At 46.0% G+C, this 27,450-nt stretch overlaps 1 protein-coding gene across 4 annotated transcripts; it reads right to left on the bottom strand.

The window, feature by feature from the left end:
* Positions 1-16,904: 16,904 nt before the first annotated feature.
* On the bottom strand, positions 16,905-25,748 carry LOC119137299 (BTB/POZ domain-containing protein KCTD1). 4 transcript variants are annotated; one of them, XM_037276519.1, is made up of 7 exons: positions 25,502-25,748; positions 23,998-24,145; positions 21,586-21,973; positions 20,657-20,835; positions 19,362-19,506; positions 18,373-18,678; positions 16,905-17,333 (listed from the first exon to the last, which is right to left on the bottom strand). In XM_037276519.1, the coding sequence occupies exons 3-7, from the start codon at positions 21,823-21,825 to the stop codon at positions 17,169-17,171; spliced, it is 1,035 nt and encodes a 344-aa protein (XP_037132414.1). In that variant the 5' UTR covers positions 21,826-21,973; positions 23,998-24,145; positions 25,502-25,748; the 3' UTR covers positions 16,905-17,168. The 4 variants fall into 4 exon arrangements, with proteins under 4 accessions (XP_037132414.1, XP_037132415.1, XP_037132416.1 ...); XM_037276520.1 differs by lacking the exon at positions 23,998-24,145; XM_037276521.1 differs by lacking the exons at positions 21,586-21,973; positions 23,998-24,145 and having other exon boundaries at positions 25,502-25,737.
* Between the last annotated feature and the right edge of the window lie 1,702 nt (positions 25,749-27,450).

Here is a 27,450-nt window from a genome sequence, read left to right as displayed (position 1 = left end):
GACAAAGCAAACTGTCTGTCAGAAGATGGGAAAATTATCACAATTACAGGCAAGTTGTAGATTTTTATATTTTTTTGTGAGGGGGGGGTCACATCTTAGTAGTACTGACGGGGGGCTTTTTTTTACGACGAAGGCGTCTACGTGGGCCTTCACCAGCAGAGGGCAGTGTTGCCTCAAAAGCACCATCATCGACTCGTTTTTTCATCTTTCATCTGGCTTTTTTCATCTTGCAGACTGACAGTGTGACACCTATATCTTGCAGACATGTTTTTGTCTCTTTACTTAAACCCACGCACGCACGCACACACACACACAACAATGTGAACAAGGCAATCCGTGGAAAGAGCGTTTTTTTTTTCTTCTTCAAATTGTCAGATGAAACAGCAGCATGGCTTGTGTCCCCAAGCCATGGCCAAGCTGTCAAAGTGTGTTGGGTCGTAAAAGGCTACGCTCTCAACACTGTCCCTTTTCTGCTTGTCACACGTCGACAGCTACACACATCAACTATTTGTGTGTGTATAGCCCATTGCCCCCCCCCCCCCCCCTAACCCGGGGGGCACTTGCAATGTAAAGTTAACTTTGGGCATATCTGCACGCTGGCTTACATATCCAAAAGCAAAAAAAATAAAATTATGTTTGCTTTTTATGCCCCTCCCCTCCTAGCTGCAGGGAAGCATTTTAAATGTCATTCCATTATCTCTTATCAAAAATCTCATCTCCCCTGTCCCTGAATCTTATTTTGAAGTCACCCTCTCTTTTTGATTTTGAGCACACGGTTCGGTAACAGATACGGCTGACGGCTTGATGCCTTTGTGTTCCGTGAAAAGTGCAGGAATACTAATAGTTTGACGGGAAACAACACTAAAGACAAGGTTTTGGGTTTCCCCTCAAGAGTCAGCTGTCAGGGCTTTTGTCCCGCGACAGAAAATCCTCCTCTAATTGAAAGTTGACACTGAAGAAGAAAAAGACAAAGAGAGAGCAAAATGTGGCCAAATGGTAAAAATCCGCGGGAGGGCTGCGGGGCAAAACGCCATCGCCTTCGGGGCCCGACGACCTCCCGGCGGTATGGCAGAAGCCACTCACACATCACATGACATTACTCGGGATGGGGTTACAGGAAAATGTCAGCCGATGCATAAGGAGGAACCATCGGCCCGTAGGATGATTAGATTGCCCCGGGGAGGCGCAATCTTGCATTCCCACGATTCCCCTCTTTCCACCCACGCCCTCTTTGCATTGTATTTTCGCTCTTTATTGCATGTTTTCAATTTGGACTATATTTGCACTATTATTGTTAAAGAATTAGTAGACCCCCTTTTTCCCTTGATGCCCAACAAGCCCCCCTCAAAAAAAATGTTTTTTCCCATGCAAGTCTGTCTGTGTTTGCAACCCCCGCCTACTCTCAGTTCGTCAATTTTTCCCCCCAATTTAAAACAAATGTTTTCTGTGACCATCAGAAGAAGACGACAGGGTAGAGGAGACGGAAGGAGAGTTCAGTGCAGATGTCTGAGTACGTCTGACAGAGAGGACAGCCCCCCAGGCAGGTCCCAGCCCTACAGCAGCCAAAATGACACATGACTGCTTTGACTTTTGTCATCCTCTGCCCCTAAACCCAAGCTGCCAATACACACCGAGGCAAGTCGTGGACACACACACACACACATGCTCAAAGACACAGTCACACACTGTATACTGCTTGGATTACATTATCTGTATCCCCGGGACACGAGCCCTCCTTGTTGGATGACATTTGGGCTTGCGCAGCACTAAGGTTACCTTTTTTTTTTTTTTTTGCCCCTGAGTTAAAGATGCCTGTCTGCGGCATGCATTTGAAATGAAGGATGGAAGGGGAAGTGGGAAATCAGATGAGAAAGATTTCCAAAAGCACTTTGATCAGGGGCATCAACAGTCACGCGCAAACTTGTTAAGCAGTATGTAAATTTGGGCTGATACTGAATAAAGTTGCCAGAATGGCATGAATCCATTGTGCTGCGATGATCAAAATAAAAGAGGGCTTCATGCGCTGCGGGGCAAGAAAGTCACAGACATGAAGGCTTTTTTTTTTTTTTTTTCTCCCCCTCTTTCCTCCTATCAAGGGGCTGATGGGATGCAGAGGGGAGAGATGGAAGGCAGGGAAATGAAAGATAGGGGGGAAAGCCTGGAAGGATCTCAATCTAAATTAGCAAGAGTAGCAAGAAGAGTGTGCTGAGCGAGACACATAATTGCGGTGAAAACATCAGCACTCACCCCGTCACTCGTCGGGCCAATCTCAACAAGAGCTCAAATCATATAGGAAAGTGGGAAGGACGGAGTTCTCGCCAAGACTGGTATTTTCCACCAAACGTCATTAAAAATCAATAAGCAACTTGCTCTCGTACGACACATCGAAATCCCCGAAAGTTTGGGTGATGAAATTACTTATTGATCTGACGTTCACTTCAAGTACCTCAAACATCTTACGTGAGAGAGCGGAAAATCGATATTCTTTTGATAAAGAGCAACAATCCCTGAACATTTTTGCGGATATTGTTTGAAAATCACGATTAGGAGACACTTGAAAGAATGAGCTGAGCGCTCGGTGCTGATTAATGCCAGAATTGTAGACAGTTTGGCGAAATTGGACCTGAACTACATCAGATGTACTCGTGTTATAAACATAAAAAAATCAATAAAAAAAACGAATAAAACATCCCAAAGTATTCTATGGCCCTCCTCACATCAGCTGACACAGACATACAACTTGCCGTCCATTTTGTCTTAACTCTCTTCTTGTTCCCCCATCACTTTCTTTATGTGTCCCTCGTTGCCTCTTTTGTCTCCGCGGCTGACATCGGGAGATGGATGCTCGTTGTCACGGGGACTCTTGTCGCCTGTCAGCTTTAAAGCAACGGGAAACAAAAGGATCACTTTCACAGGTGGGGGGGGGGAAAAAAGTGGATGATTGTGTTTCACACCGTGGCGTGACTGTAACCTAATCGTCACTTGAAAGTGGCTCTGGATCTTCACCCTGCCTGGCCACCGAGTCATGGTCAGTAAAATCCTTGTTCCGAGGGTAATTATGCGAACAACCTGATTTGGTTGTTCCATTTCACATTGGATGGATGTTTGCAGTTAACGAGCAAACACAATGGAAACTTTTGTGATTGCTTCCTAATTGGCGGAGGTATGCGCTCAATTGAAAGTCACTTTGCTTTTATTCCGGCGTGGCCCTGGCCTCCCTCTAGCGCAGTGTAGCGCCTGTAAATCTGCCTCCCTGCTGACAATAAATAAGCACACACCGAAGGCCCCCCCCCCTCCAAATACAAGCTTGACGTCTGCAAGGTGAGGAGGAGGGGGAAAAAAATCTAGGGCCCTCAGGTGCGTGCCCTCGTACTCTTCCTCTGTGCACCTGCACCGGCTCTCTCAAGTATGCCGAGTGTCTTTCGGCGCACAATGGAAGGCCCGCGGCGCCTCTCTCCAGCTGAGAGCCACCTCTCTCCAGAGGACGGGGCCAGGCAAAGTGCCAGCACTAACAACTGATCCCGGCCGATAAAGGAGCCAGGTTGGCCGGCAGGAAGGAAGTGACTCGGCAATCCTCCGCTTTATGTTGCTTTCCCTTTGAAGGGAAATAGTTTTCAAATGTAAACAGTAATTGATTGGGTGTGGTGCGTATCAGTTCGTGGCGTGACGGATCAAAACATTCATGGTTCGGATTGGATCGCGGGCTTGAGTCATCGTTTTGTGGATCGGCGAAAGAAAAACAGGAGAGAGAGATTTTGCCCATTAAGTAAAAAAAAAAAAAAAAAATAGAAAGATTCAACACAAAATGTCAACTATAGCCAGAAGGGCATTCAACGCTAGCGGCTAGCTGATGGCCGCGAACGGCAGACTTGCACCATACCATAGAGTGACATCGTTCTAGATTTGCAGTTTCTTAATATCCTAAATTAGCGATTGAATGTGATTTTGGTTGGCCTTATCCCGATGTACTAAATTGTGTCAAGGCAATCCAAAACGTCAACGAAAAATCAAGCTAGCCATCACCCCACCAGGCGAGCCACCTTCAAAATAAAAGTCCAGTTAGGCTTTTAAATTGACCACAGTATCAGAGCCAATGTCGTGTAGACATAGAGACCACACATCTGCATGATCTGACCCGCTTTTTTTTTTTTTGTGAGGCACGCGATGCAGTGTAGTCACGGCAGGCCGCATGAGCCAGCGCCAGATCATTGGAGCACTCACACTGCTGGGGGGCGGCTGACTCCAGCAGCCGTTCGGCGAGACGGCCGTGGCGGGTCAGCCAGGCCGTGCAGCTGGGAGCCCCCGTGGCCAAACGTTGACCTTCTGCGAGCGAGTCAACTTTACATGCAGCTGCACTTACGATGAGCGAGAAGTGCTGCACCTGCAAGTCCTCTCGAAAATATGGCACGGTGTCAAGGAGGACACTTGATTCCTAACACCAGATGACTCAGTTGGACTTTGGAGGTTCTGCTCTCGGTTTAAGTGTAATTGAAGCAAATTTGTCAAATGACTTTGCAGGGCCAAGTTGAGCATGAGACTTAATTGGATTTCCATCTCCGCCTGAAACACAACTTGGCAGACTGCAGGGGAGGCTGGAGGTGACTCGGGGGTGGTTTTAATGCAGCATTTCACACGCCACCCACGACACCTGGGCGCGACCCCCCCCCCCCATCCCACACTCCCGAGCCAGCCAGGGTTTCCGTATCCTGCCACTCCGAGTCAGCGAGTGATGCCGTGGTGCCAAAACATTGTTTTTCTGCTCATTTCAGCAGGTCAAGGTTGGCCTCCATTTTCCTCACATGCTTGCCTGAGGGGGGGCGGGGATGGGCCGGTGCCCCCCGGCAAGGTCGATCAGGCGTTATTTTTATAGCATCGCGCTAGTCAGTACACTTTTCTGCTGGCTTTCTCCTTTTTCCGTCTTATTGTACACTATTGATTTCTGTCAGCAGTAAGCTATATGTCCATTAAGGCACAGATTTAATAGAGCGACAATGGAAAGCGGCTCCATTTGTTCCTCCAGTAGTGTAAGTGTTCATTTTGAGAGTCTGATACTAACCCTGGCCAGAAGCGAGCGCAGGATTTTTTCGCTGTAAATGGAAAACGCCGGAGGGCTTTTTCATTTTCTGGGCCCAGACGTTCCCTTCATGGTGTCGGAGCCCTTGTGCTCACAGAGTTCATGTTTCGCTGTGGGCCTTTTCTTTTTATTTATTTATTTTTTTTATTCTGTATTTTGTTTTATCTCATAGCTTAGACTAGCAGGGCTTTGACTCCCAGGGGACTTTGGCGTAGCAAGAGCCGAGATCAACAAAGTGAGTTTGTTTATGCCGGCTGTGTCCGCATGTTGTCGACTTGCACGTTTTCTCCGTCTCCATTTCCTGCCTCTCCTTGCCCCAGGGGAACGCAGCCCTCTAATTGGATCTTGTTCTAATTGAGCCTAATACTGGAGCGAACCGGAGTTGGGCCCTGTGGTGATGAAGAGCTGAATCAAAACTAAGCACAAAAACTTTAAACTGTGTACGTGTGTGTGCGCCTGTGTGGGTGTGTGTATGAGCTTTTTGGCCTGCATAGTTTTTGCTCGTTTTATTTAAGTACAGTGGTTGATTTGGAGGGGGAAGGGTTGGCATGTTTTTTTTTTATTTTTGGCTACCTCACTCATATACAACTAAATCACATTAAAATGGAATATATTCCCCTTCAGAGAGAAATGTTTTCATTTAGTCAGATGTGGTTTTGAAGACTGCATCATTCTTAACATTTCATTTCGGGGTTTTTTTTTTTTTTTTTTTTTTTTTTTAAAAATCAAATTATTGCGTCATTGATCCCAATTAAACAAACCCCAGCTCAGTTGTGATTGAATCTTGTCAGTAAATTTAGCAAATAAGAAAAAAACTAAATATATTCTAGGATTTTCATAGGGACATAAATGTACATCAAAAATAAATACATCATTTATTTATTTTCAAATAAGTTTTACAGTTTTTCAAATAATATTTTATAATTTAACATTCATTTCAGTCATTTCTCGCTGACAACCCCTAAAACGCTGCATCGAAGCTCGTAGAAAGTTTCAGATTTGCCAGAGTACGTTTTGGTGATGCAGTAAAATCAGAAACATTTCCATATTCGCCTCTTTGTAACCAACCCTCGTGCAAATATCACGTCTCACAAACATTTGGGTGCATATAAAGTACACCAGGTTATGCATGCGGCAGTTTTACCAGACGTTAAACACGCACACACACAAATGGAAATGAACAACAGCTGCTAAAGGGCAAGGAAAGGAATGAATACATTTTTGCCTCCAGCTAAAACATTTTTTTTTTTTTTTAAATATAACCCTGCCTCCCTGTGAATCATCTTAAAACAGGAACAGACACATCTTTAACAATCACAACAACACACTGTTTTTAAAGCTGTTTGTTCATATTTGCCTTCTGCACACTGGAATGAAAAGTCACATTTTAGACAGTTTAATTCTATCCATCCATTTTATTTAAACTTAACAGATAGTTCATTAGCATGGCCGCTTTAGAGGGCCTTGTCGGCTGCGAGTGTGCACACTCACAAAAACCCTTTATATTATATTATATATAATATATTCTAATATAACTAATATTCTAGTCGACATAGGCTTGAAGCACTTATATGACGCTAGCTCATGTAGCAGCCATTTTTTCAGGTTGTAGTATTGGTATTTTATTTTGACAGTTGACAGTTGAGCAGGATGTGTGTTCAGCTCAAGTGGCTTATACTAAGGGCTGCCTAATGTATGGAAGTTAACTTGAAGTTGAATAAGGTTTGACTCATTTGCTGTTCTGTCCCCCTACCCCTTATTGAGACTGGGCCTTAAAATCAGGTGCCTTTTATAGTCCGAAAAATGCGGTAATTGTTCAAATATTGCAGGGTTGTTAACAACAGTGTTGTATGTGGTGTAGCAAATTTAGTCGACAGATTTCTTCGCACTTTAAAGGGACTTAAAGTCCATGTTTGAGTCACTTGTAGTACTTGTACATGCCTGAAGAGGGGAGCTGGGTGTCACCCTCGTTTCCATCCAAATAGGTCACGCCTCAGCGCCCCGAGGCCGTGTGCCTTGCCTGGAGCCAGGAGGACGTGGGCATGGCGAATGGTTCCAGAACAAACACAGCCTTGGAAAAACGTTCTCGCCCTCAGGGCCACTGTGGCCCGTAGGCAAAGTGCTGATTGGAAACAGTTGAAAGGAAGAACTTTAGGCGGGGCCGGGCAGGGCGGGGGATTGTTTGGTTGTTATTGCGAAAGCCACGCAGCTGCTCGGGAGCTGAGAATGTCGGAAAGATGAGGGCACGTTGTGGCCTCGAGGTTTTTCTAATCAACTTGAGACTGTACATGTGCACGCTTAGTTTATTTCAAAGTTGTGGGGAAGTGCAGGACCGCAGTGCAACCTTCCCGCCTGCCCCCCCTGGTCCCCCTACCTCCCAGCGCTTTGTGTTGGAAGCATTAAACAAACAAACAAATGGTCGAAGAGCCCATTACTCACAGAAAGTATGCATGTGTGTTTATGTGCTTTTGCGCCCCTCCGGGGCCCCGCGGGCTTCCACGTCGGCCCGTGTCTTGAAGGTGAGAAGGCCTGCTTGATAATTGAACGCCGCCTGGCACTTTAACAAATGTATTGAAAGAAGGAATCGAAAAAGCCGTTAATGAGATTTAACGCCCTGGGTGGTGTTGGGGGCGATCCTTCTCATAATTTTCCCAATCTAATAGTTTTTTTGTCAAACGTTGTTTTGTTTACACCCACATAAGACACTCAAAAGCAAAGGTGGTGCAAACAAGGCCCGCGAGCCGGATGCGGCCCTCCAAGTCATTTTATGCTCGCAGCAATCTTTTTTTGGCTTTTGTTATGCGTTCCAAAAATTATAATAATCGTATGTAGGCGTTAGGTGGCAACGAGAAGTATACGTACAACACAGCGCAGCTCTGCTTCTGACCAGGAGACATGCTTCTGATTCTGGCTAGCAAACCTCACGGCTCGTGACATTCTTTTGGCAGAAAACCAAAGTTGTTGACCCATTTTTGCAAATGTGAATATTGGTACATAACCCCGCCCCCCCAAAACAATACCTAGCATGTCGCTAATGCTAACTTCAAGTGGCATTTAAGCAGCCTCTTCTGGACCTTTCACATGGGGCCAAAGTAATATCCAAGGTTATTCTATATTTATTCTATAGTTAACAAAATGAAATAATTAAAACTAAAATGGAAGAAATATTTTTGTCAACGAACTAAGTATAAATCGACGTATTAAAAAAAAAACTATCAAACTAATACTAAACCTAATAAAAACAAAACTAAAATAAAACATCCGTCCGTCCATCCATCCATTTTGTCGCCAAAATAAAAACGAATACAATTTGTAAAAAGATATAAAAACGAATGATATTTCAAGATCTCAAATTCATTGTGAATATTTTTATAGCATACCAATGTTACCCAAGGTACGTACCAATTTTTCACGTCGTAGCCACAGTCTTTTACCGTCCGTAGTTGTAACTTTCAAACCAGACCTCTGAGGGCACCTGCAACAAGTTTGACCCCCCCATCCCAAGAAAAAGTGAATAACTTCCAGACGTTCCAAATGAAACAAAGGGTAAAAAAAAGAAAAACGCCAACATCTGAATGGCGAGTGGCAGCGCGCATGTCTTTGTACTTGGGTTTGTTTACCTCACAAGATGGCTCCTGGCTCGGAGAATGAGCCATGAAAATGGCTGCTGTGGCTGGCCCGCGGCGCTCCGTATAGATTGGACTTTTCCACGTGGCGGCGGCGGGGGCTGCTGGGATACGCACCCAAGGGGATGTGCTCTCATTAAGGACAGTAGCCAGGGGCGCTTTTTACACTGCTTCCTGTGGTCGCTGACCTTCTTTTTCTTCCACACGGGGGCCTCGCGGCTGCACCGCTCTCTCTGCTTCTTGGGCTTCCTTGTCGCTCCCGACGACGCCCCCGGGGTTGCGTCACGTGGCCCGAGTGACTCCTGACCCGCCCCGCCCGCCTACTGTTTGGCGCCAATGCAGACGGCGCGAAGGGTCACATGTGCCCCCTCAAAATGGCGGCGATGTCCCCGGGCTCTGCGAGGAAGAATTTTCCCGACTTGACAGTGTCAAAACATCATGTCAAAAATGACCAAGCGGATGTGTCATCTTGAAGCGGTGCGGCTGCGCCAGAATTCATGTGGAAAAGGTTTGTACGCTGCAAACTCAAAGCTAAATCAGTGATGGGAGATATTTTGGAAGACTTTTGGTGCTTCATTTGGGTCACACGTGAGTCACACGAGGCACCTCAATGTGAGATAAGAGCCGCGAAGCAAAGCCCTTTGCGGGAGCCATTTTTGGGTTCTCCAACTTGAGCCAAAATGGACACCACAAGCCTCACTATAAGGCAACGGAAGCATAAGATTCCTCCTAGCCAACCTGTGAATTAAGCTGCTGGGATTTTTATTTTTTTTAGAATATTACATAGTGGAATGTGCAGTATGTATTATACTAAATCATATTTAAAATATATAATTACATAAGGATATTACTATATTGATTTGAATTTAAATGGAGGTTATTTGATGTAAAACTATAATTTTCTATTTTTAAATTGAAGTATTATTATGGAAAAATAAACTGAAACCAATCAATGAAATGGTTTCCATTTTGTTATTATTATATTAGTGGGAAAATGATTATAAAGTCAAAATGTATTGCAATTTCTTACATAATAAAAATGTCATTGTATAGTTCGCAGCAATTTTGTAGTGTTAAGAATTGTCTAAATTTTCCAATGGGTAAGTCTATAGAGTTAATAATTGATTAGAAACTCGGGGCTATTTGTTCTCTTCCTGAAGTTTCATTTGAAAAATATTAAAATATTTGAACTCTGCAGAGCGTCCTCATTTTCACTGTCCTTTTAATTCTTTTTTTTCCCTTCAGAAGAACAATTATGTTGAAATGATCCCTGCAGGCAAAGGCACCGTCGTCCTTCACTCGCAAGCAACTCGACCGCTTTCAAAGTAGCCTCCATAAACTCTCGCTATCCCTCCCTCGGTGTGTCACCAGATGTGTGAATTTGCGTTCGCACAAGACGTGCACGCGCACGCGCGCTGTACTCGTACGTTTGCGGTTGGCGCAGCTCGGCGTCTCCAAAGCCCTAGTTTGATGCCCTCGTCTCACGATATCCAACCCCCACTCGCACTGCATCCCCTCAGGCCTCTGTGGGTGTGTGAGTGTGCTTGTATAAAATGGCTACTGAACCAAGAGGGTATTGTTTCTCTCCGTCAGGGTTGCAAAATTGAAGGTTCACATCCGAGCACGTGCTCGCGTTGCATGCCGAAAGTCGAAGCGCACACACAGCAAGGCGTATTCAGACCCTGTTTAAAATTTGGACTTGTGTCTTGGCAGTGATTGAAAAAACAATGAGCTTTTGTTCTCTAAGTGGTGCGAAAAAATGTTGTGTAAGCCTGAAAGCACTGAAGCATGGACAAAGTGCACACGTACAGTATACCGGTTGAGAGACCACACACGACGAGGACAATAGTAGTTGGAGATGAGGAATTCGAAGAAGCTAGGCTAACAGTTAGCATATCCGGTCTACATGCTAGTCACCTCATTCCTGAACGCTCTGATGTAAAAGCAATTATGGGCTTGACTTCCTGTAAGACACAGGAAGTAGCAGTGAGATATTTGTTACAGCACATTTTGTTAGATGACCCTAATAAGGAAAACCTGCCAAGATTTTGTTGGGTTTCCAAATTGCAAAAACCTACAGGCCTTTTTCTTTCAATCCAAACCAGAAATCTTCTTTTTTTTTGAGCGTACACATTGTAACTCCTACCCCCCCTGCGGCAGCCCTTCACACAGTTCAAACCAAATTTTGAAGACGAAGCTCCCCGCACAGCGTTGCTGGCGACACCGCCGCCGAGCCGCAAACTTGATCGGACGGCATCGGGTCGTGCGCTCGTCGGTCTTCGCGTATGAGTGAAGCGTGGAACGAAAGCGACAGCGGGCAGCAGGGACGAACCCGTCAGCCACTCAGATCACATCAGGTCTGTCGGGACACATTGGAGCATAGCGAGCCTGATGGGCTTGTAGCCCGCGGGGGTGCGAAGAAGGCCAGATGACATACAGTCGCAGAGGGGGGCGGGCGAGGACGAGACGAAGAATGCGGGATGGCACATCCTCGCTTTGCTTTTAACGCTCAATATGCTCCAACGACACGCGTCAGCCCCGGCGTACACGATGCACTAATTATACAGTAACGCCGTAGCGCCGCACACATACGATAAAGTATGCACGCAGACATGTCTGCCCCCCCCCCTCAGAGAAAGCGCCATAAACACATAGCCTGGATCTCCCACCAGATAAGCTGCATCTCCCACAACATGGCACATATGCTAATGTGAAAGGCAGGACTCTTTTCTTTTTTTTTTTTATGGGCTGCACACGATGCATATGCTCGTACGTGCGGATAAATGTGCAGACACGCTCGGGTACATATGTCCGCAGGGGCTCAAGCGGGAAATAGACACTTCTCTTCATGCCTGTTCTTTAATTGGGGCATTTATTGTTTTTTGTTGCGGCTGCCGCTGCTTTACTTCATTAAATTAAAGGCGCACGTATCAGCACAGCCGCATGTTTTCAAGGTTTGTATAAGCAAGAACGCTGCCCTCAGCCATTAAGTTGCAAATTAGCATATCGTTTTGACTGTGGGAAATGCCAGCCCAAGACGCTTTTTTAACATTTTCACACTAATCAACTTGACTTTAACATGTTGGATTTGAGTTTGATTTGCTTTCATCACAAATATTGTCCTCCCCCCCCCTAGATGTGTGTGTGTCTGGGCATGTGTGTTGACTCTATGTCACGTTAGCATATTTCAATGCGCGTGTTTGTTTTAGGAAGAGGCTGAAAAGGACAAATTGATCTAATGTTGAATATTCCGTATTGGTTTTGCTGTAATTCTTTTCTAATTCTTGGTTTATTCAATTGCATTTCCTCCAGGCTGCTAGGTATGGAAATAAGCCCCCACCTCCCTCCCTCCTTCTTTTTGCCTGTGTAAATTGCTGCTATCACCTCGAGCCTTTTGAACAAGATTACCCAGATGGCCTCGCATGGTGTGCCTGAAGTTTTATTTTTCCTCCTTTGCCTGTTTTCTCCCTTTTGTTGCTGCAGGGGAGAAGGAGAGCGAGCCGGGAAGCCTGCTGAAGGCTGCGGGCCGAGCCAGGAGGCTGCAGCTGTGGCAAAGAGAGATCTGGGGGAACAAGAAAAAGAAGAAGAAGAAGTGAGTTGGAGGAGTGTGCAAGTGCCGTGGGCTGAATCAGACTGGTGCAAGGGGGCGGGGAGTGTTTTGTGTGCGAGGAGTTTGCGGGTTAGTTGAGGGACTAAAAATCTGAAGGCAACAATACCAGCTATTATTAACCCCCCCCCCAACACACACACGCCCTCACCTGCATCGGCTGTAAATGGGACTGGGATAAGCCCCCCCAGGCTGGTAGGTATACAAACGTAGTGGATCTGCACACATGTTTTGAGTAAAGTGTTCCCAGAGTAAACACATATTTGTTCAAAACGTACCTGGTAATCAGGTTGCGAAACCCTCGCAGAGGCTTTCCACCAAAGAAGAAGAAGGCTAATCTAAAGCCAAGATCAGCAAAGATCTTCCTCATCAACCCCAGCCCCCTCCGATCTTCTGCTCTTGTTGCCCTCCTGACCTCTCTGCAGCCAAGCAGCCTCAAGGCCAGTCAAGGCCTCACATTCCCCGGTTGCGTCGTTCCACAAGGATTTGCTCACTTCTCGAGGAATTATGAAGATCCAACCATCAAGCTACCAGCCGAGCACTTACGACGCTGTCCACCAAAAGCAACTAACTTTCAGCCTTACTGTCCAAATCCAGCCCGCCAACTAACGGTGGCACCCTCCCACCAGCCAAACATCCAAATAATAATAATTCAGGTTATGATAAATAGCCACCCGCCGCCGCGCCAGTGGTTATTGTTGCGCTAGTGCTAACGTTCGTCATTGGCTTTCCGCTCAGCGTGGCCTGGACATAATCTGCTGCTGGTTTTAAGCCCCGAGCAAGAATAGCATTTTCATACATTAAGGTGGCACACAGATAGAGAATTATGCACAGCTAAAATGTTCACCTGTTTATTATTCGAGCATGCTACATCCAGACTAATCTCCAAAAAGAACACGCCCAACCTCCAGATTGCTGATCTTGGCCAGGAGGCAACAGTGGAAGGAGATGCTCACCTGAGATAAATGAGGAGGGCAAAGAACTGCATATCGTAGGATATATGCTTATAAAATTTATTATTGCATGTAGCAAAGCAGCAATAGAAAGTAATGTTCCTCTTGAATGCATCACTCGCTTGTTTTTTTTAAACTTTTTTTGCTTGATGTTGCGAGTAAAAATTTAAGCATCAAATACTGTAGTGAAAACCAAAAATGGTCACAGAATGAATTCAACTCATAAGTTAAGGCACTCGTATTGATTCAAGTTTTGCAGGAAAGCAGTGAGGCAAGGAGTGCAGGAATCTCAAAAAAATATTTCTCCAAATGTATGGGGGGAAAAAAAAGTAAAATATCCAAACAAGACAAAAGTACTAAATTAATAAAAAGTCAAACTAAACAAAAAAGTAACGAAACTAAATTGAGGAAGCCGGAAGCCGATTGGAAGACGCAATGAATAAGACAACACAACAAAACAAGTTCCTTGCATGGCGGACTCTCACTGTTTGTTTGTTTAGTAGAATTTTGCTCTCTGTCATAATGAAGGACCCCCCCCCCCCCCCCCTTTTTTTTTTTTTTTATCTTGTTCTTATTTATTCTCATGGCTGGAGGTAGAATGTGGTGGTTGATGAGGGGCTGAAATGAACCGAGCCTTAGCCTCAGCCCGAGGGCCGCCGCGCATATCTTAGCATAAGTGATGGCCGACCGCGGGGCTCAAACGTTGCCGAGAGAGCCCCCAGGACAGCCGGCCCTGACAGATCATGTATTTATAGGTCTGTTGAAAGACCTCTATTGTGTCCCACATAGCCCGGGAGCACGTCTGTCCTCTGTATTATAATAAAGCCGGTGGCCTCAGCGCTATGATGGATGGTTGGCTCTTGAATGGCGGACTCCGCAATCATCGGAGCGGTTCGGGTCCGCCCCGCGTGAAAGGCTCCCGCCGTAGAAATGTAACCTCTTAATCAAGGCCAGGTATCCCGTCTTAATTGTCAGCCATGGGACGAAGGCGCAGAGAGAAAATGAGTGAGGGCGACTGCTGTTTTTTTTTTTTTTTTTTTTTCTGCGCCAAAGGATACATTTGCAATTATCTCAATGGCTTTAAAGGCCCGGTGGGCTTTTTCGATACAGGTTAGAGTGAGGCACCTATGGCATTTAAAGGCTGGCCAGATTTCATTGCTGCTCAAATTCCATCACAGCTCCGCTCAGCCATTTTGCACCACCACGGTAAAATGCAGCGTGCATGTATTGGGAAAAAGTATCTGCCAAAAAATGGAAAAGTCGCGCACGAACTTGGCAAAAACGAGACAAAGCTTGACTTTTTGACGCCTTGAGCCTCACGAGGCGAGTCGTGTTTGAGCTGTTTCCCAATCGCATGTTCTCCTCTTACCTCTGGAGTAGAATATAAATGATACACTCTGAGCGTACAGTCAATGCCAAAGGGCCCGCAGGGGAAGACGCAGCCCCGGCTCGGAAAAACCTCCTCACTGCAAGCGCGCCTCGACTCCAGCCTTGACTTTTTTGACAACGGTAAAAACAATAAGCGAAAAGTGAAGCGAGCTTTACCTCAAATCCGTCGCTTGAACAGAGATATTTTAATGAGGGTATTCATTTTGTGTCGCGGTCGAGGGCTGGACCCGGCGGCCATCTTTACAATACCCGCAAGTGGAGATCCTCTCACTGAAATGCACTTTGCGAGCGTACGCCGCTCTCTCCGCGCTAAATTTAAAGGAATTGATAGAAAACAAGTCAGCTGCGTTCTCCCCCACAACGGCGCAAACACCCCTTCTGCCCGTTTACCCATATTAAGACTATTTTTCCACAACTTTTTCATATTATTCAAGTTTTTAATTCTCATATTATTAGGATTTTTCTCTCATAATACAGTGCAATGCTTTTTCTTGTGCTTGAAACTCAGCAGCACAAAGTTTTTATTCCCTCCACATTATCCAAACAGAGAGTGTCAATTTGGGGGGCATTATCTCACCACTAGTCATCAAAGTACAAAAAAATTCCAAGCTCAAAGTCTGTATAGACATTTATTCATCACGCTAATGCACTAATTTCTCCGCTAGAAATAATTCTGTAGTCGTGATATTAAAAGAACGATATTTCTAAGTCTTCAGTCTCTCAACTGTCTTTGAAAATTTGAAATCAACCCCTGAGGCTGAGGCAGGGGGAAGACAGAAGGGCGGCTTGAGGAAAAAGAAAAATGGCACGGGAGACGTGTGGGAGTTGTTGTTTTTTTTTGCTTTTCTTCGCCGTGGGTTACATTTATAATCATCCCGCTGTTGTAAAATGGCCGAGGGTGGCAATTTCAATAACGGTCGGACACATCTGTGGAGCTCAACTAAAGATCAACACAGAGGGAGAAAGATGTTTAAAATGACTTTGTGTAACATAATGGCGAGCTGACTGCGTCCATCCGTTGACCCTGCACCGCGCCGCTCACTTTCTCCAGGCGCTATTCCGCCTATGGACGACTTCAGATAATCACCAGAGACAGACACGATTGACCCTTTCTTCTTTATTCCATCACATTTCACGACAGGTTGGTTTCATTCTTATACCCAACAAATTATAGGAGTTTTAAAATATTGTTGTCATCATCATGGAGACTCCTGATCACCTTCTTAAGCATGTTAGCATTTAACTTGTGTTGTGGGTTCTTCTCTCCCTACACTCCTCCACACACAAAGCGCCATCCAAAATGTGAATTTAATTGTGTATATTGTAGCCTACTTTTGAGAAAGGATAATATTTTAGTTTGATCTGCTCGCCAGCTACTATCCAGTGAATTTGAGAGCAAAGGGAAACCTGCAGCCTTGGAGGTTGAGGCTCAAGCTAAAAAAAATTAATAAAAAAAAAGCAGGGGGGGTCGGGGTGGAACTAGGGCACAAGAGGCCTGAAAGGGAGACGTAGCGTAGCATCAAGCGGCAGATCGCCACAGAAAAGTAGCGATTCTGCCATGAGGGATGAAGACAAGATGACAGGACTGTGTGAGTTCTCACTTTTTTCGGGGGCCCCGCAGGGATTGTGTGGAAGCGCAGCTGACAGGACTAGCGACATTGCAACTAAGTAAAGGAGGCCTCCGTGCAGCCACTGGTGCACCGACGTTTATCGTACTTGTATGAAGATCGTACTGTAATCATTTTTTAATGGCCCCTTGCCATGCCTCCTCTGTCTGTGTTTCCTTACCTCAAGGAAGTACTCACACTGTGAAATCTGTGCCTGGCTTGACACCTAAAGTCCAGCACTTTCGCTAGTGCGAGTGCTATGATGCATACTTAAATTTCCCTAATGCGGCGGGCACAAGCCAAACCACACTTGGGGCCCTTTTTTTGTCATTTCAAGTGCCAAGTGGAGTCGAACTGTGCAAATGGGCGGAGCTTTCTTTCGTTAGCAAGACTACGCGGATAGAAGGGGGCGTGTGCGCCGGTGTGGGAAGAAACACGACCGTCTCCCAGCTCTCAGAGGGATTGTGCCCCACTATTGTCATATTTATGAATGAAATACGAGGACGTCCGCTGTAGTGAAATGACAATTCCCTCACAAAAAATGAACCAAAGCTGACTTTTGGGGAGAACATGCAGGCCTGAGCCATTTGTGAGGCACACGTGCTGCCCACTACACCACCGTGCTGCCCATTTCAACCTAATGTAGGCTCAAAGTTTTAAAACAAACTTTATTTCGGGATACAACATATATAAATCTTTCTCATTCGCGTTTTATGGGGGTAGACAATCACAAATGTCCGCGCAATCTCTAATTCAAATGTCGCAAATCTTTCCATTGCAGATGCGTCTCTCTTTTTTTTTTTTATTCTGTAGATGATTTTATAAGAAAACAAAAACATCAACAAGAAGTCAAAACAAGTGAAGAAAAAAAAACGTGAAGAGTCCAGAGCACGGAAAAGTCCAGCAGAGTCTCTAGTCTAGCTGCTCTTGCTTTATCCGATTGGAATTGAGTCCTCCTCGCTGAGCCGTCCTCCTCAGTTCCCGCCTCAGAACGTACTCGCTGAATTGGGACGAGTCCACGCCTCCCCCGCAGGAACCGGCAATCTCGAAGCCTCGTTGCTGCAGGCGCTCCAGAACCTGAAACGAAGAGAGGGCACAATATATAAAAACAAAAACTTGCTCTTACTGTATATTCACACCTAGCTTGTTTTTCCTTAGGGGGAGCCACTTTTTTTTTTCTTTTACAAAACCCCAAAAGTCACCAATGAAGATGCACCAGATGTGGAAAAAAAATCTTGAAAAAATTGAAAAACACCCAAAAGTCAATGATCTGGCCTGACACCTGGGAGGTCCAAGTATATTTCAGGGGGGGGGGGCTCACCCTCTCACACTCCACCAGTGACCTACAGACAATTTAGAGTCCTCCACAAAATACTTTGAGTCTCTTCGCAATATGCTGTCGAGCAACCCAAAAACCGACTGGAATCTCAACGAGACTTTCATCGGAAAGTCTCTGCCTCGTATTCACGTCCATTGTTGTCTAGTGTGCGTTGTGCGTTTGTGTTGGTCTGCCTACGTGTTTGCGAGCCCGCCGCCTCGCAGACATCCACAGACGTGTCCCGGGGGCCTGTAGGATCACATTCCATCGAAGAGGCCCCCGGGAGCAGTGTGGCTTTCTCTCCAGTACTTGGCTCAGTGTGGGACGCTCCCCCCCCCTCCCCCATCCGTTTTCCCTATTTCTCCCCCCTAGCCCCAGGCCCAAGCCTCTGCCGAAACTACAAAGGTCCCCCATACTGCTTGCAGCCCCCCCCACCTCCCTCACCATCTTTCCCTGCCTCCATTAGCCGCAGATACAGCATCCACCGCCGGCGTGCTTTAATAACCAAACAGGATTATGGGCCCCGCCTGGGGACAAACTGCCAGGGAGCACGCTCACTTTCTCTCTTGCACTCACTTCAGAGGCGGTTTTGTTGTTTTTTTTGGGGTGTTTTTCAGACTGTCCAGATCAATGCCAAATCTATTCACATATGCCTCCAATCCTTCAATAATGTAGCAGACGAGAACTTAAGTCGCTGAAAAGCTGACTGCTCACTGTTAAGTAGGCCTCCGCCAAAGCCATCCGGTCATACATTTTTTTTGGTGTCAATTTTAGGGTCACAAGTCGCATCGTTCTTGCCTGGACAGAGTTGAGGAGGCAATATCCGTTGAGCGGGAAGCGGATGACGTGCGTGGAGTCGTGGTTCCAACCGGCGTTGACCAGGTTGCACATGACGTCGCCGATCTCGGGAAAGACGTCCTCGATCAGCGCCTTGTCGCCGCTCAGCGTGATCCTCTCGCCCAAGTCGGGCGTCACGCGTACCACCACGCACTCGCATGGGCGCGACACCTGACCCAGCTCCTGGTCCTGGCGCCAGTGCTCCAGCTCGGACAGCATGGGCTGCAGCTGGAAGTATCGGGCCTCCTCGTACAGCAGGCTGTAGTCCTGGTGGGGGGGTGGGGGTCAAGGACACAGAGACACACAGCGCGCTTAGCATGAATAGCTAGGTTGTATTTATTTATCGAGCTTGTCTGTGAAACCTTTGAGTCAGCAAAAAACGTGACTAGGTTTCTCACTGTAAATTTAAAACTCCTACTTTCGAATTCCATTTCTAAGACTAGAATATTCGAACGTAATGAGTCATGTACGCATGTTACGAGGTTTGCAACAGCGGCGCTTCAACAGAGAGCACCGCTGGGCCTGTGAGTGCATTTGAGTTCTCAGCGCCGCTTGACTCGGGCCTGTCTTTTGTCTTTGCTTATTTTAGCTGACATACTTTCCGCTGATGGAGCCTCAGTGTGGATAATCTATCAGATGATGTGCGTCTTTGCTTTCTCCCGAGGGGTAAGTCAAATAATTACTGACTGAATGTTGCACAAGAGTTGAACGGTAGGAGTACTAATGGGTCACATGTAGTGTAATTCACCCTCGGCACACAGGACTACTTATTCACGTATCACAACCACCAATTGTTTGCTCTCCTCCTATCGTCCGTCCTTTGGCCAGTGGGGACCCTTGCTTGGAAGATGTTTGCAGCAATTCCAACATGCCAAAGGCGCATGTTATTGTGCGCGCGCGCCCACTTGCAGAAGCGCTGAGTGGCCGATGAGGTTTTTCTCTGGGCTTACTTTGAAGTCGTCTGGGATGAGCAACTTGGACGTCCTGAGGAAGTTGAGGATGTAGCGGAACATGTGTCCGTCCCTGTCAATGAAGTAGTGCTGCTTCAGGCTGTCCAGCACTATGGGCTCGGTGCCATCAAAGAGGCGACCGATTCTGTGCGGTGACAGGAGACATGTTGGAAGCAAAGAGAGTGTCAGCGTCGGAACAGAAAGGGCCTCTTTCGATTTAGCATAGCGCTTATGATGGCATGTAGTTGGGACACATTATTGAAAATCCTACAGTTTTCAATTGTCCCAACCTGTTTCTCCACCCATGACATAAGCAGTTCGGCTGGGTGAAGATCCAGAGCCACTTTTGAGCAACTGCTCACGCATCATGCACACTTGCATTAATATTCTTTGTGGTTGCATCAATATCTCACAGCTTTGCTTTGCTCCCACATGAAGATAGTCTAGCGACATGACTCAGGGTAACTACCTGGTTGTCATGGTAACAAAAGCCAGTCTTGCAATCATCCCAACAGTGGAGTAAGTATGGAGTGGCTAACTTGAATGAGATCAATTTCAGCGAGGCAAGATATGGAGGATTTTTAAAGCTGGAGGATGTAACCTTTTTTGGCGCCCCCTATGCTGCAATTCAGAATTACAACAACAGAACCAAGCTGTGCAGTTGCTTCAACATGACGTCAGTCAATGCATGTTATGTTCCTTGGATGCGTGTTAACATTCATTAAAATAATATAGCAAAAAAAAGTTTTACGCCGACTATGTTAAGCTATATTTTTTCACTTTTACTCGATTGTGCAGAGGCAAGACAATTTAGTGGAATAATCAAGGAAAAGAAAGAAATTGTGAGAGGTCAGGGCCAGCTGGTCGCCCTCTGCCCGAGGCGGTGTGCTGCTCGCCCTCGGGCACGTCACCCACAGCGACCTCGCAGTCTCCAGATGGCCGCATGCCCTTTGGCCTTTTTTTGCTGCTGCTGTGGCATCTGTCCAAATAAGCCCGTTGTCTTTGTCCGCACCCTGCGCTCAACATCTTAGACTAGATTTACACTGTAGGTCCAAGATTCCAATTCTTATTTTTCGTTTAAATCGTTTTTGAGGGACTGTCAACCCTTGGCAGTGACAGAAGTAAACAATAATTTGTAAATATTTGAATTTTGTTAGTTGTGTGGAATTGGTTGGTTGGTTGGTTGGTTGGTTGGTTGGTTGGTTGGTTGGTTGGTTGGTTGGTTGGTTGGTTGGTTGGTTGGTTGGTTGCACTCTCCATTTTGCCTCCCAGTCGAACAACACAGAGTAACTCACCGAGATTCTGGGAATTTGGTGAGTGTGGCCAGGCTGCTTGTGTACATGTGTCCGCCCACGTCGATGTGCACCGGTGCGTTGGACTTGGTGAGCTGCGCCGGCGTGGGGATGCCCTGGTTACTCAACGGAGACACCGGCGAGCGTGTGATCATGGGTCGGGACATACTGGAGCGATTGTCCTGTTGGCACACATTGAAGTTGCACTTGATTAGTCTTGCAATTCATTTTCTGGAGCTGGAGCCAAAGCAAACTCAACGCAGGAAGGCCAGAGCCCAGATTCACACCCTGAACCTCAAAACTACGAGGCAGATGTGCTCATTAACACAACATATTTGGGGGAGGCAGTGCCCCCGGGCCCCCCCTAGCTCTGCCAGTGTACTGTGCTGAAAATAATGCCTACTTATATCGACGCAAAATGCAGTATGACTTTTTAAAAGATACTTTTTGCCACATAATGACTTGTGTATAGTATCTATTCAAACTCCTGCGGCAAGAATCAAACCCAGAACCTCTCAAATGTGAGGCAGGCATGCTAACCACGACTTCCGCTCCGCTGCCCTTCATTTAATCACGTGGAAGAATAAGACAATGAAATAAGTTCAGAGATCGACCTTGACCTGAATGTTGCCAGTATCCACAAGCACTCAACCCCTGCAGGCTAAAAAGCAAATTAATGTTTTTTTTTATTCTTTTTTGTTGGAGGGGGGAGGGGGGGTGTAATAAGACTCTGGCTCCTCTTAACCTAAAAACACCATTAGCAGCACACTGGGTAGGACAAAAAAAGTTGACAACTAGCGATTTTAAAGCTTCACTGTCAGGATCGCCCAAGAACAAACCATCATGCGTAAAACCCCCCACCCAGAAAGCAATTGAACCTTAACTACCAGTGACCCCCCTCCTCCCCCTCAGCCGATAAAAGCAGCTTTTACCTGCGCCGGCATGACGCTGGTAGGCGACGAGGTCACCGAGTGGTCATTCTGCTTGAGCGAGGCGGCGGGCAGTGGTTCTCCGCGCACGGCGTACATGAGCGACGTCTCCCGGCACTCGGCCGCCCGCATCGGCGCTCGTTTGAGTGGAGCGTGCACCGCCGCCTCGTCCGCGGAGGTGATTGGCCGCGGTCGCTTCCTCGCCTTCTGATGCGTCAGGTCCATGATATCCGTCTCGTCCATTTGTTTTTTATTTTTTTTGGTTTGCTGTCACGAGATTAGATTTCTTGTCTTCTTTCGTCCGTTCTCGTCCTTTTGGTCGGCTCGAATGTGAGGAGGAGGACGCGCGGGGAGAGCGTGGCTGTCAGGCGGAGCAGCTCGCTCGCAATGGCTGGGAGAAGTCAAAGCCCCCGACAACATTAGCATCGCAGCGCCCGCGGCTCTTCGAGGCTGTCGCTCTTTCAGCGGCAGCAGGTACGAGTGTCGCATTTTCACGGGCAAACCAATCCTGTTTCCAGACCGGCTTTTTTACCCCTTCCTTTTCACAAAAACGGCTCTGAAGACCCCCACCCACCTTCTTCTTGTATGGCTGACCTGTGCCCCCCCCCCCTCTTTTTTTTTTCTGCCCCTCCTCACGATGATGCTCGACAAACACACACGCGATTGCGCGCACACCCGCATAATGTAATGATGGAGAACCTCAACAATCAAAAAAGATTATTTCGAGATGCACTGGGAGCGTGGATGTTGATGCTGACACTTGTAAAACAAAAAGAAAACAAAAAATGTGAGAAAGGTAGTTTATTCATCTACTGTACTGTACAGTACTTCAATTAATGCATTAAGTTAATATTAAAAAGAAAAAAAGATCCCCTTCCAAGCTTCACGAGTGTCAGTCAGTAATAACCCCAATTTTACCTTCAAAAAACAGTCTGGTCAAAAATAGCCCCAGAAATTGGTTGTTTTGTACGAAACAACTCAGAAACCCGTTCTGATCTAAATTAGGTTACTTCAGACCCAGCTCTTTTTAAAAAGTGTGTGACTATATCAAAACAATGACATGTCAACATGTTCATTGCACTAGTTCTGACGTGATATAAATCAAATAAATGTATAACCTAACGGCCAACCGAAAATAAGTTTGTATTTTTTGGGGCCAAATGACCACATGTAAGATTTGAAGTCTGTATTGCACTTCACTGTCGATTTGAATTTGATTAATGGTTCAGCCCCCGTCATAAGTCTCGCGGTCTGTCGTACTGAAAATACAGAGTGGTGGCTACACCGATTTTTAATAAGACTCCGATTGAAAATAATGACTTGGAGCGGTGGCCTTAAAACATGCACACCGGCGCGTCTTACTGGCAGTGTGAGTTTCACACCCGAGACTACCCAATTAGCAATTAAGCTTGCCTTTGAGTGCGGGCCCGCAATGTGCTGTGTGATCCCGCTCTGATTTGCATGCCATTTGTGCACGCGCTGATAAGCAGGCAGGCGGCAGCCATGCATAGTTTTAAAATTCAACTCCAGGATCCCTCGCAGAAGGCAGAGGGGAGCTGCGGGGCAAATGAGAGTGAGTGAGGGAGAGAGAGAAATCACATGGCTGCTCTTCAAAAGGCGACCTGTGTAAGGCAGCCGGCAAAGTGCGTGGGATCGCACTCAGAATGCAGGTAATTTGTTCCTTGACTAATTTGTGCGGATGATGCTGCCTGCGTGTGGAGAGCGAGGAGTGCAGTGCGCCCGTGGAGAGTTAAGTTCTGAAAACATCTCGCTGGAATTGGATTTCCTCAAAGCCTTGTCATTGCAAAGGTGGATAGAGTGTAAAATCTGTGAGGCATTATGGAAAATAGGAGGCTGAAAGGGAAGTGGATGCAGGCCGGGTGGGTGGGCGGTAGCAATGGAGCGCAAAGTGCTGTTGAGTCGGTGGAGCTACGCTCAAGCGTGCACCTGCAACCACCTCACATTTAAATACCTTTGGAAGACACGGAGCGATATCCAAATGAGAAAAGGCCCAAGACAAGGAGTTTGATACTTTCTTCTTCTACTACTCCAATTCTTGGATGCCCTGTGACTCTCTGCTACCTCCTACATGTCACTCTTGGTACTACATCAGACAATTAGGCTTGATGAAGTCCTTTGTTGCATTGCCGGTGTGTTGTTTATTCAACTTCTCGCCATTCATTTGCATTCGTGTCCTCAATTGGTATCTCCTGAATTGGAGACTGAAGTGAGATCATGTCACATTTGCTGTAGCTACTTAATCTTCGTTCATTGCTTATGCTGAAAACTGCTTTTCATTTCCTCGATATTTCATCATGGGGTAGCGTGACTTCATGTGGACATTTTTGATTCGATGAACTATGCTGCTGCTTCTGAATTCATGGTACGTTGTCAGGGTCGGTGAATGAGACTTACTGTTTGTACGCTTCGAAAACCTGTTTCGAAATGTATTTGCTTGTTTATCCCACTCATGGACTCACGCTGCTCCATAGTTAATGGAACAAATCAGAACCAGAACCGTTGAAACTCAAAAGCCGGACCAGGCCTTCTGTCAATTCCTGTCCTCAAAGGAGCAAACCGCACAGCGTCAACTTCCAGTCACGGAGTGTGGCGTCAACATCATGCAGCTTTTCCATGTTTCAATTAGCATTTCAGATCAGAGCATTAAGATGCAGTGGAAACTGAGGCAGAGTGGTATTTACATAATCTGAATGGGTTGTCTCTGTTTTCTTGCCCCGTGGCCATTTTGTCTCAAATGTCCTCAGTATGGCACACGTTGGGCTTGCTTAAGTCAAAAAACGAAAACCGATACCCCATCACGTTATTTACTCTTCTGCCGCCGAAATGTTGCCATCCAACTTTTTTGCTTTGATGTGGTTACAAATCTGCACTGCATCATGTTTGTCACATTTCTCATGTATGACAGAACTCAAATATGTGAACCAGATACTCTTGCAGTGTATTTTGTCAATATATGCTATTACAGACTTATTTATTTGCAGGTTAGGTGAGGTTAGGAACTCCCTGCACTTAGCTGGCCCTTTAAGAGTCTTCTCTGCATTGAACAGTGCCGTCATGAGTAACCAGAGAGCCTGCAATGATGCTGTGGTTTTCGAACAGCACCACCAAGTGGCCACTACTGGGGTCACACGGCATCTCTTTTCAAATGCCTCCATTTCCACATATATGGCTTAATAGGCTTCTTGAGCGCACACGGGTGTTTTTTTAAAAAATATTTTAGATGTTCTATTTGATTGTTTCGAATGTATAAATAGCCCTGGCGTGCAGTTTTGGGGTTGGGTGTTCTTTAACATTAAGAGGAATGAGTCCAGACTTGATCAACTATGCTGGGACCATTTTACGCGTCGTAAAAAAAAAGAAGATGCAAACATGTTTTGATTATTCTCTCTGGGACGATTTTCTCTATTCTACGTTTTTAAAAAGGTACATCGTGTCTCATTCGAAGAGAATGAAGGGAAAAGCGCCTGGGGCGTAAATACTCCATAATGGCGTCTTTCAAATAGAAGCTGAGGAAGTCAGGAAGTGGGGCTGCGTGTTGACACCCCGAAAATAAAACGAAAATATTTTTGAAATAGTCTTGAGGAGACTCGAGTCAGTTCAGAGCAAGTTTAGCGAGCGTGGACGCGTATACGAGGCGCTGTAGTCGGCGCGCACTCTTTTTGGGGGTGGGTGGGGATTTTTAAAAGGCACGTTTTCCGCGATATGACATGACACGACCCGGCGCCGTGTTCGTGTTTTTGGATTTAACGTGAATAATGCCCGAGAGGCTGCGGAAACGCCAGGAAGCGGTTCAACGTATAGTTGCAAAGTGCGCCAGCCGGCACATGCGTAAAAGCCGCTGCGCCCCCCTCCACGACACCCCCGATCCAAAGCCAGAAAAAAAAACATCTGCGCTTACCTGGAGGAGTCAAGTCAGTTTTTGTCTGCTTAAAAAAAGTGATTCTTCCACTATCTGCTTCTTCTCTCGCTACCGCCAGCGAGAAAGGCAATAGCTTGGCTAAGGTAGACACAAGAAAATGGAGAGAATAGTTGCTCCCGGGCTCCCCAAGCCCTTAAGGCAAAGATCAGGATACAATTAGCTCATGTGCCTCCCAGTGTAAGGGAAAAAAACAAACATGCAACCATGGCTTTTTCTTTTTTCTTTTTTTGCCTTTTATACAATCAAATGGAGGAATCTGTTTCTTTCCCGTAAATTTAAAAGAGCCTGCCTGGCGTCTCACAGCAGTGATGTTAATCGTTATGATTAGTTTTGATGGAACGTTGCCTGCAGCCAGTGGATGGAGTGTTTCTATTTTGCCAGGCATGGGGGAAAAAAAGCACTTGATGATAATTATATAGATTGCTGTTGCTTTGATTTTCTTCTTTTTTTTCGAACACTATCAAATACAACTGCTTCACTCAATCACTTGTTGAATGGCTTCTGCTATGAAGAGAATGACTTGGTCGCTATTAAGTTTTTTTTTTCAAACTCTTTCCCCCTGCAATCAAGTCTGAATCAGTGCCTGCGGCTTGTGTGTGTGTGTGTGTGTGCGTCTGTGTGTGTGTGTGGGGGGGGGGGGGTCTGTGTGTGTGTGTGAGAGCTCATTTCAAATGTTCAGCCATGCAGCAAGATGGAGGCAAAGTGAATTACTTTGTAATAAGTCTTTTTGTTTTGTAGCAATAAGAAGTGTATCTGAATCGCTGGATATGAAACATATTGTCCAAATGGTTTGCATATCTGCCTCACAGTTCTGAAGTTCTCGGCTTGAATCCAGGCAAGTTTGGTGACTTTCAATAAAACAAGTCAGGAAATACGCCAGCCCTTCACGTCCCACGTGGGGAGCGTAACACCAAGGCTTAAAAGTTTTTTGCCCTCGAGCTTTGCGGCTGGCACATGATTCAGCAGAGGCTCAAATGCGGAGGCTGCACGCACATGCACACACACATTTTGATGCCATTAGTCTGACAGAGCACCGTGAGCACAGCGCGCCCGCAGGCCATCTCAATCCCATACGTTCACCATTTTCGGATTCGGATTTCCCGCCAGGATAATCGTTTACAGACGTCCGATCATCGGTATGCCAGTACGCCGCTGTAGCTGGGCCTAAAATAAACAATGCAAGTGCCACAGGTAGATGGCAGAAGGTCCACTTTTTGTGCAGTCATTCATTTGGCAGGTAAACAACCCGGGGGGCATTTCTTGTTGTATCTTTGCTCATGCAAACGCTCGAGTGTGCGCATGCACGTGTAAATCCAGTCCAACAGGGCCGGTCCACACGACACTTCTTTTAAGTTGTGATCTGCGGTGCTTAACGTTCCTTTATCAACCATCTCAATTTACCATCATCACTAATATATGAAATCAGTGGGAAATCTGGGCCCCCAACCTGTATTAACAATCGGTCAGATTTTAAATTGACGCTAGCCTTGCTGATCATTATTGATAGAGCACTTTAAAAATAACCACAGCGGCACATAAAGTCAAACTCTGACCTTGATATTTAATAAACAAAGACAGTTAAAGCAGTAAATGAATAATATTAGCATTTTTCATCTTCTAATTGGTTGATGGAAGCAAGCCAAGTTCAATTAGCAAAACACATCTGCAGCTATCTGCACCCATAATCAAATTTGACTCATTTGTTTTTAACCAGACATGCAAGTAAACATTTTCAAGTACGGTAATATTTGTTATAATTATTGAAGTGTGAAGTTCAGCATGAGGTGGAATTTTTTCCCCTCGAAACGTCATTGCTATAAATTACAATGCATAGATCCAACTTCAAAAATGGAAATATCCCAAAAACCTAGTATGCATTGTTTTCGTATAATAACTTATTGACGGTTTCTTCGCCTCGCTCCCTAAAT

This window comes from Syngnathus acus, chromosome 17 (genome assembly GCF_901709675.1).
Source record: "Syngnathus acus chromosome 17, fSynAcu1.2, whole genome shotgun sequence".
NCBI lineage: Eukaryota > Metazoa > Chordata > Actinopteri > Syngnathiformes > Syngnathidae > Syngnathus > Syngnathus acus.
This window is presented reverse-complemented; position numbering and strand designations above follow the sequence as displayed.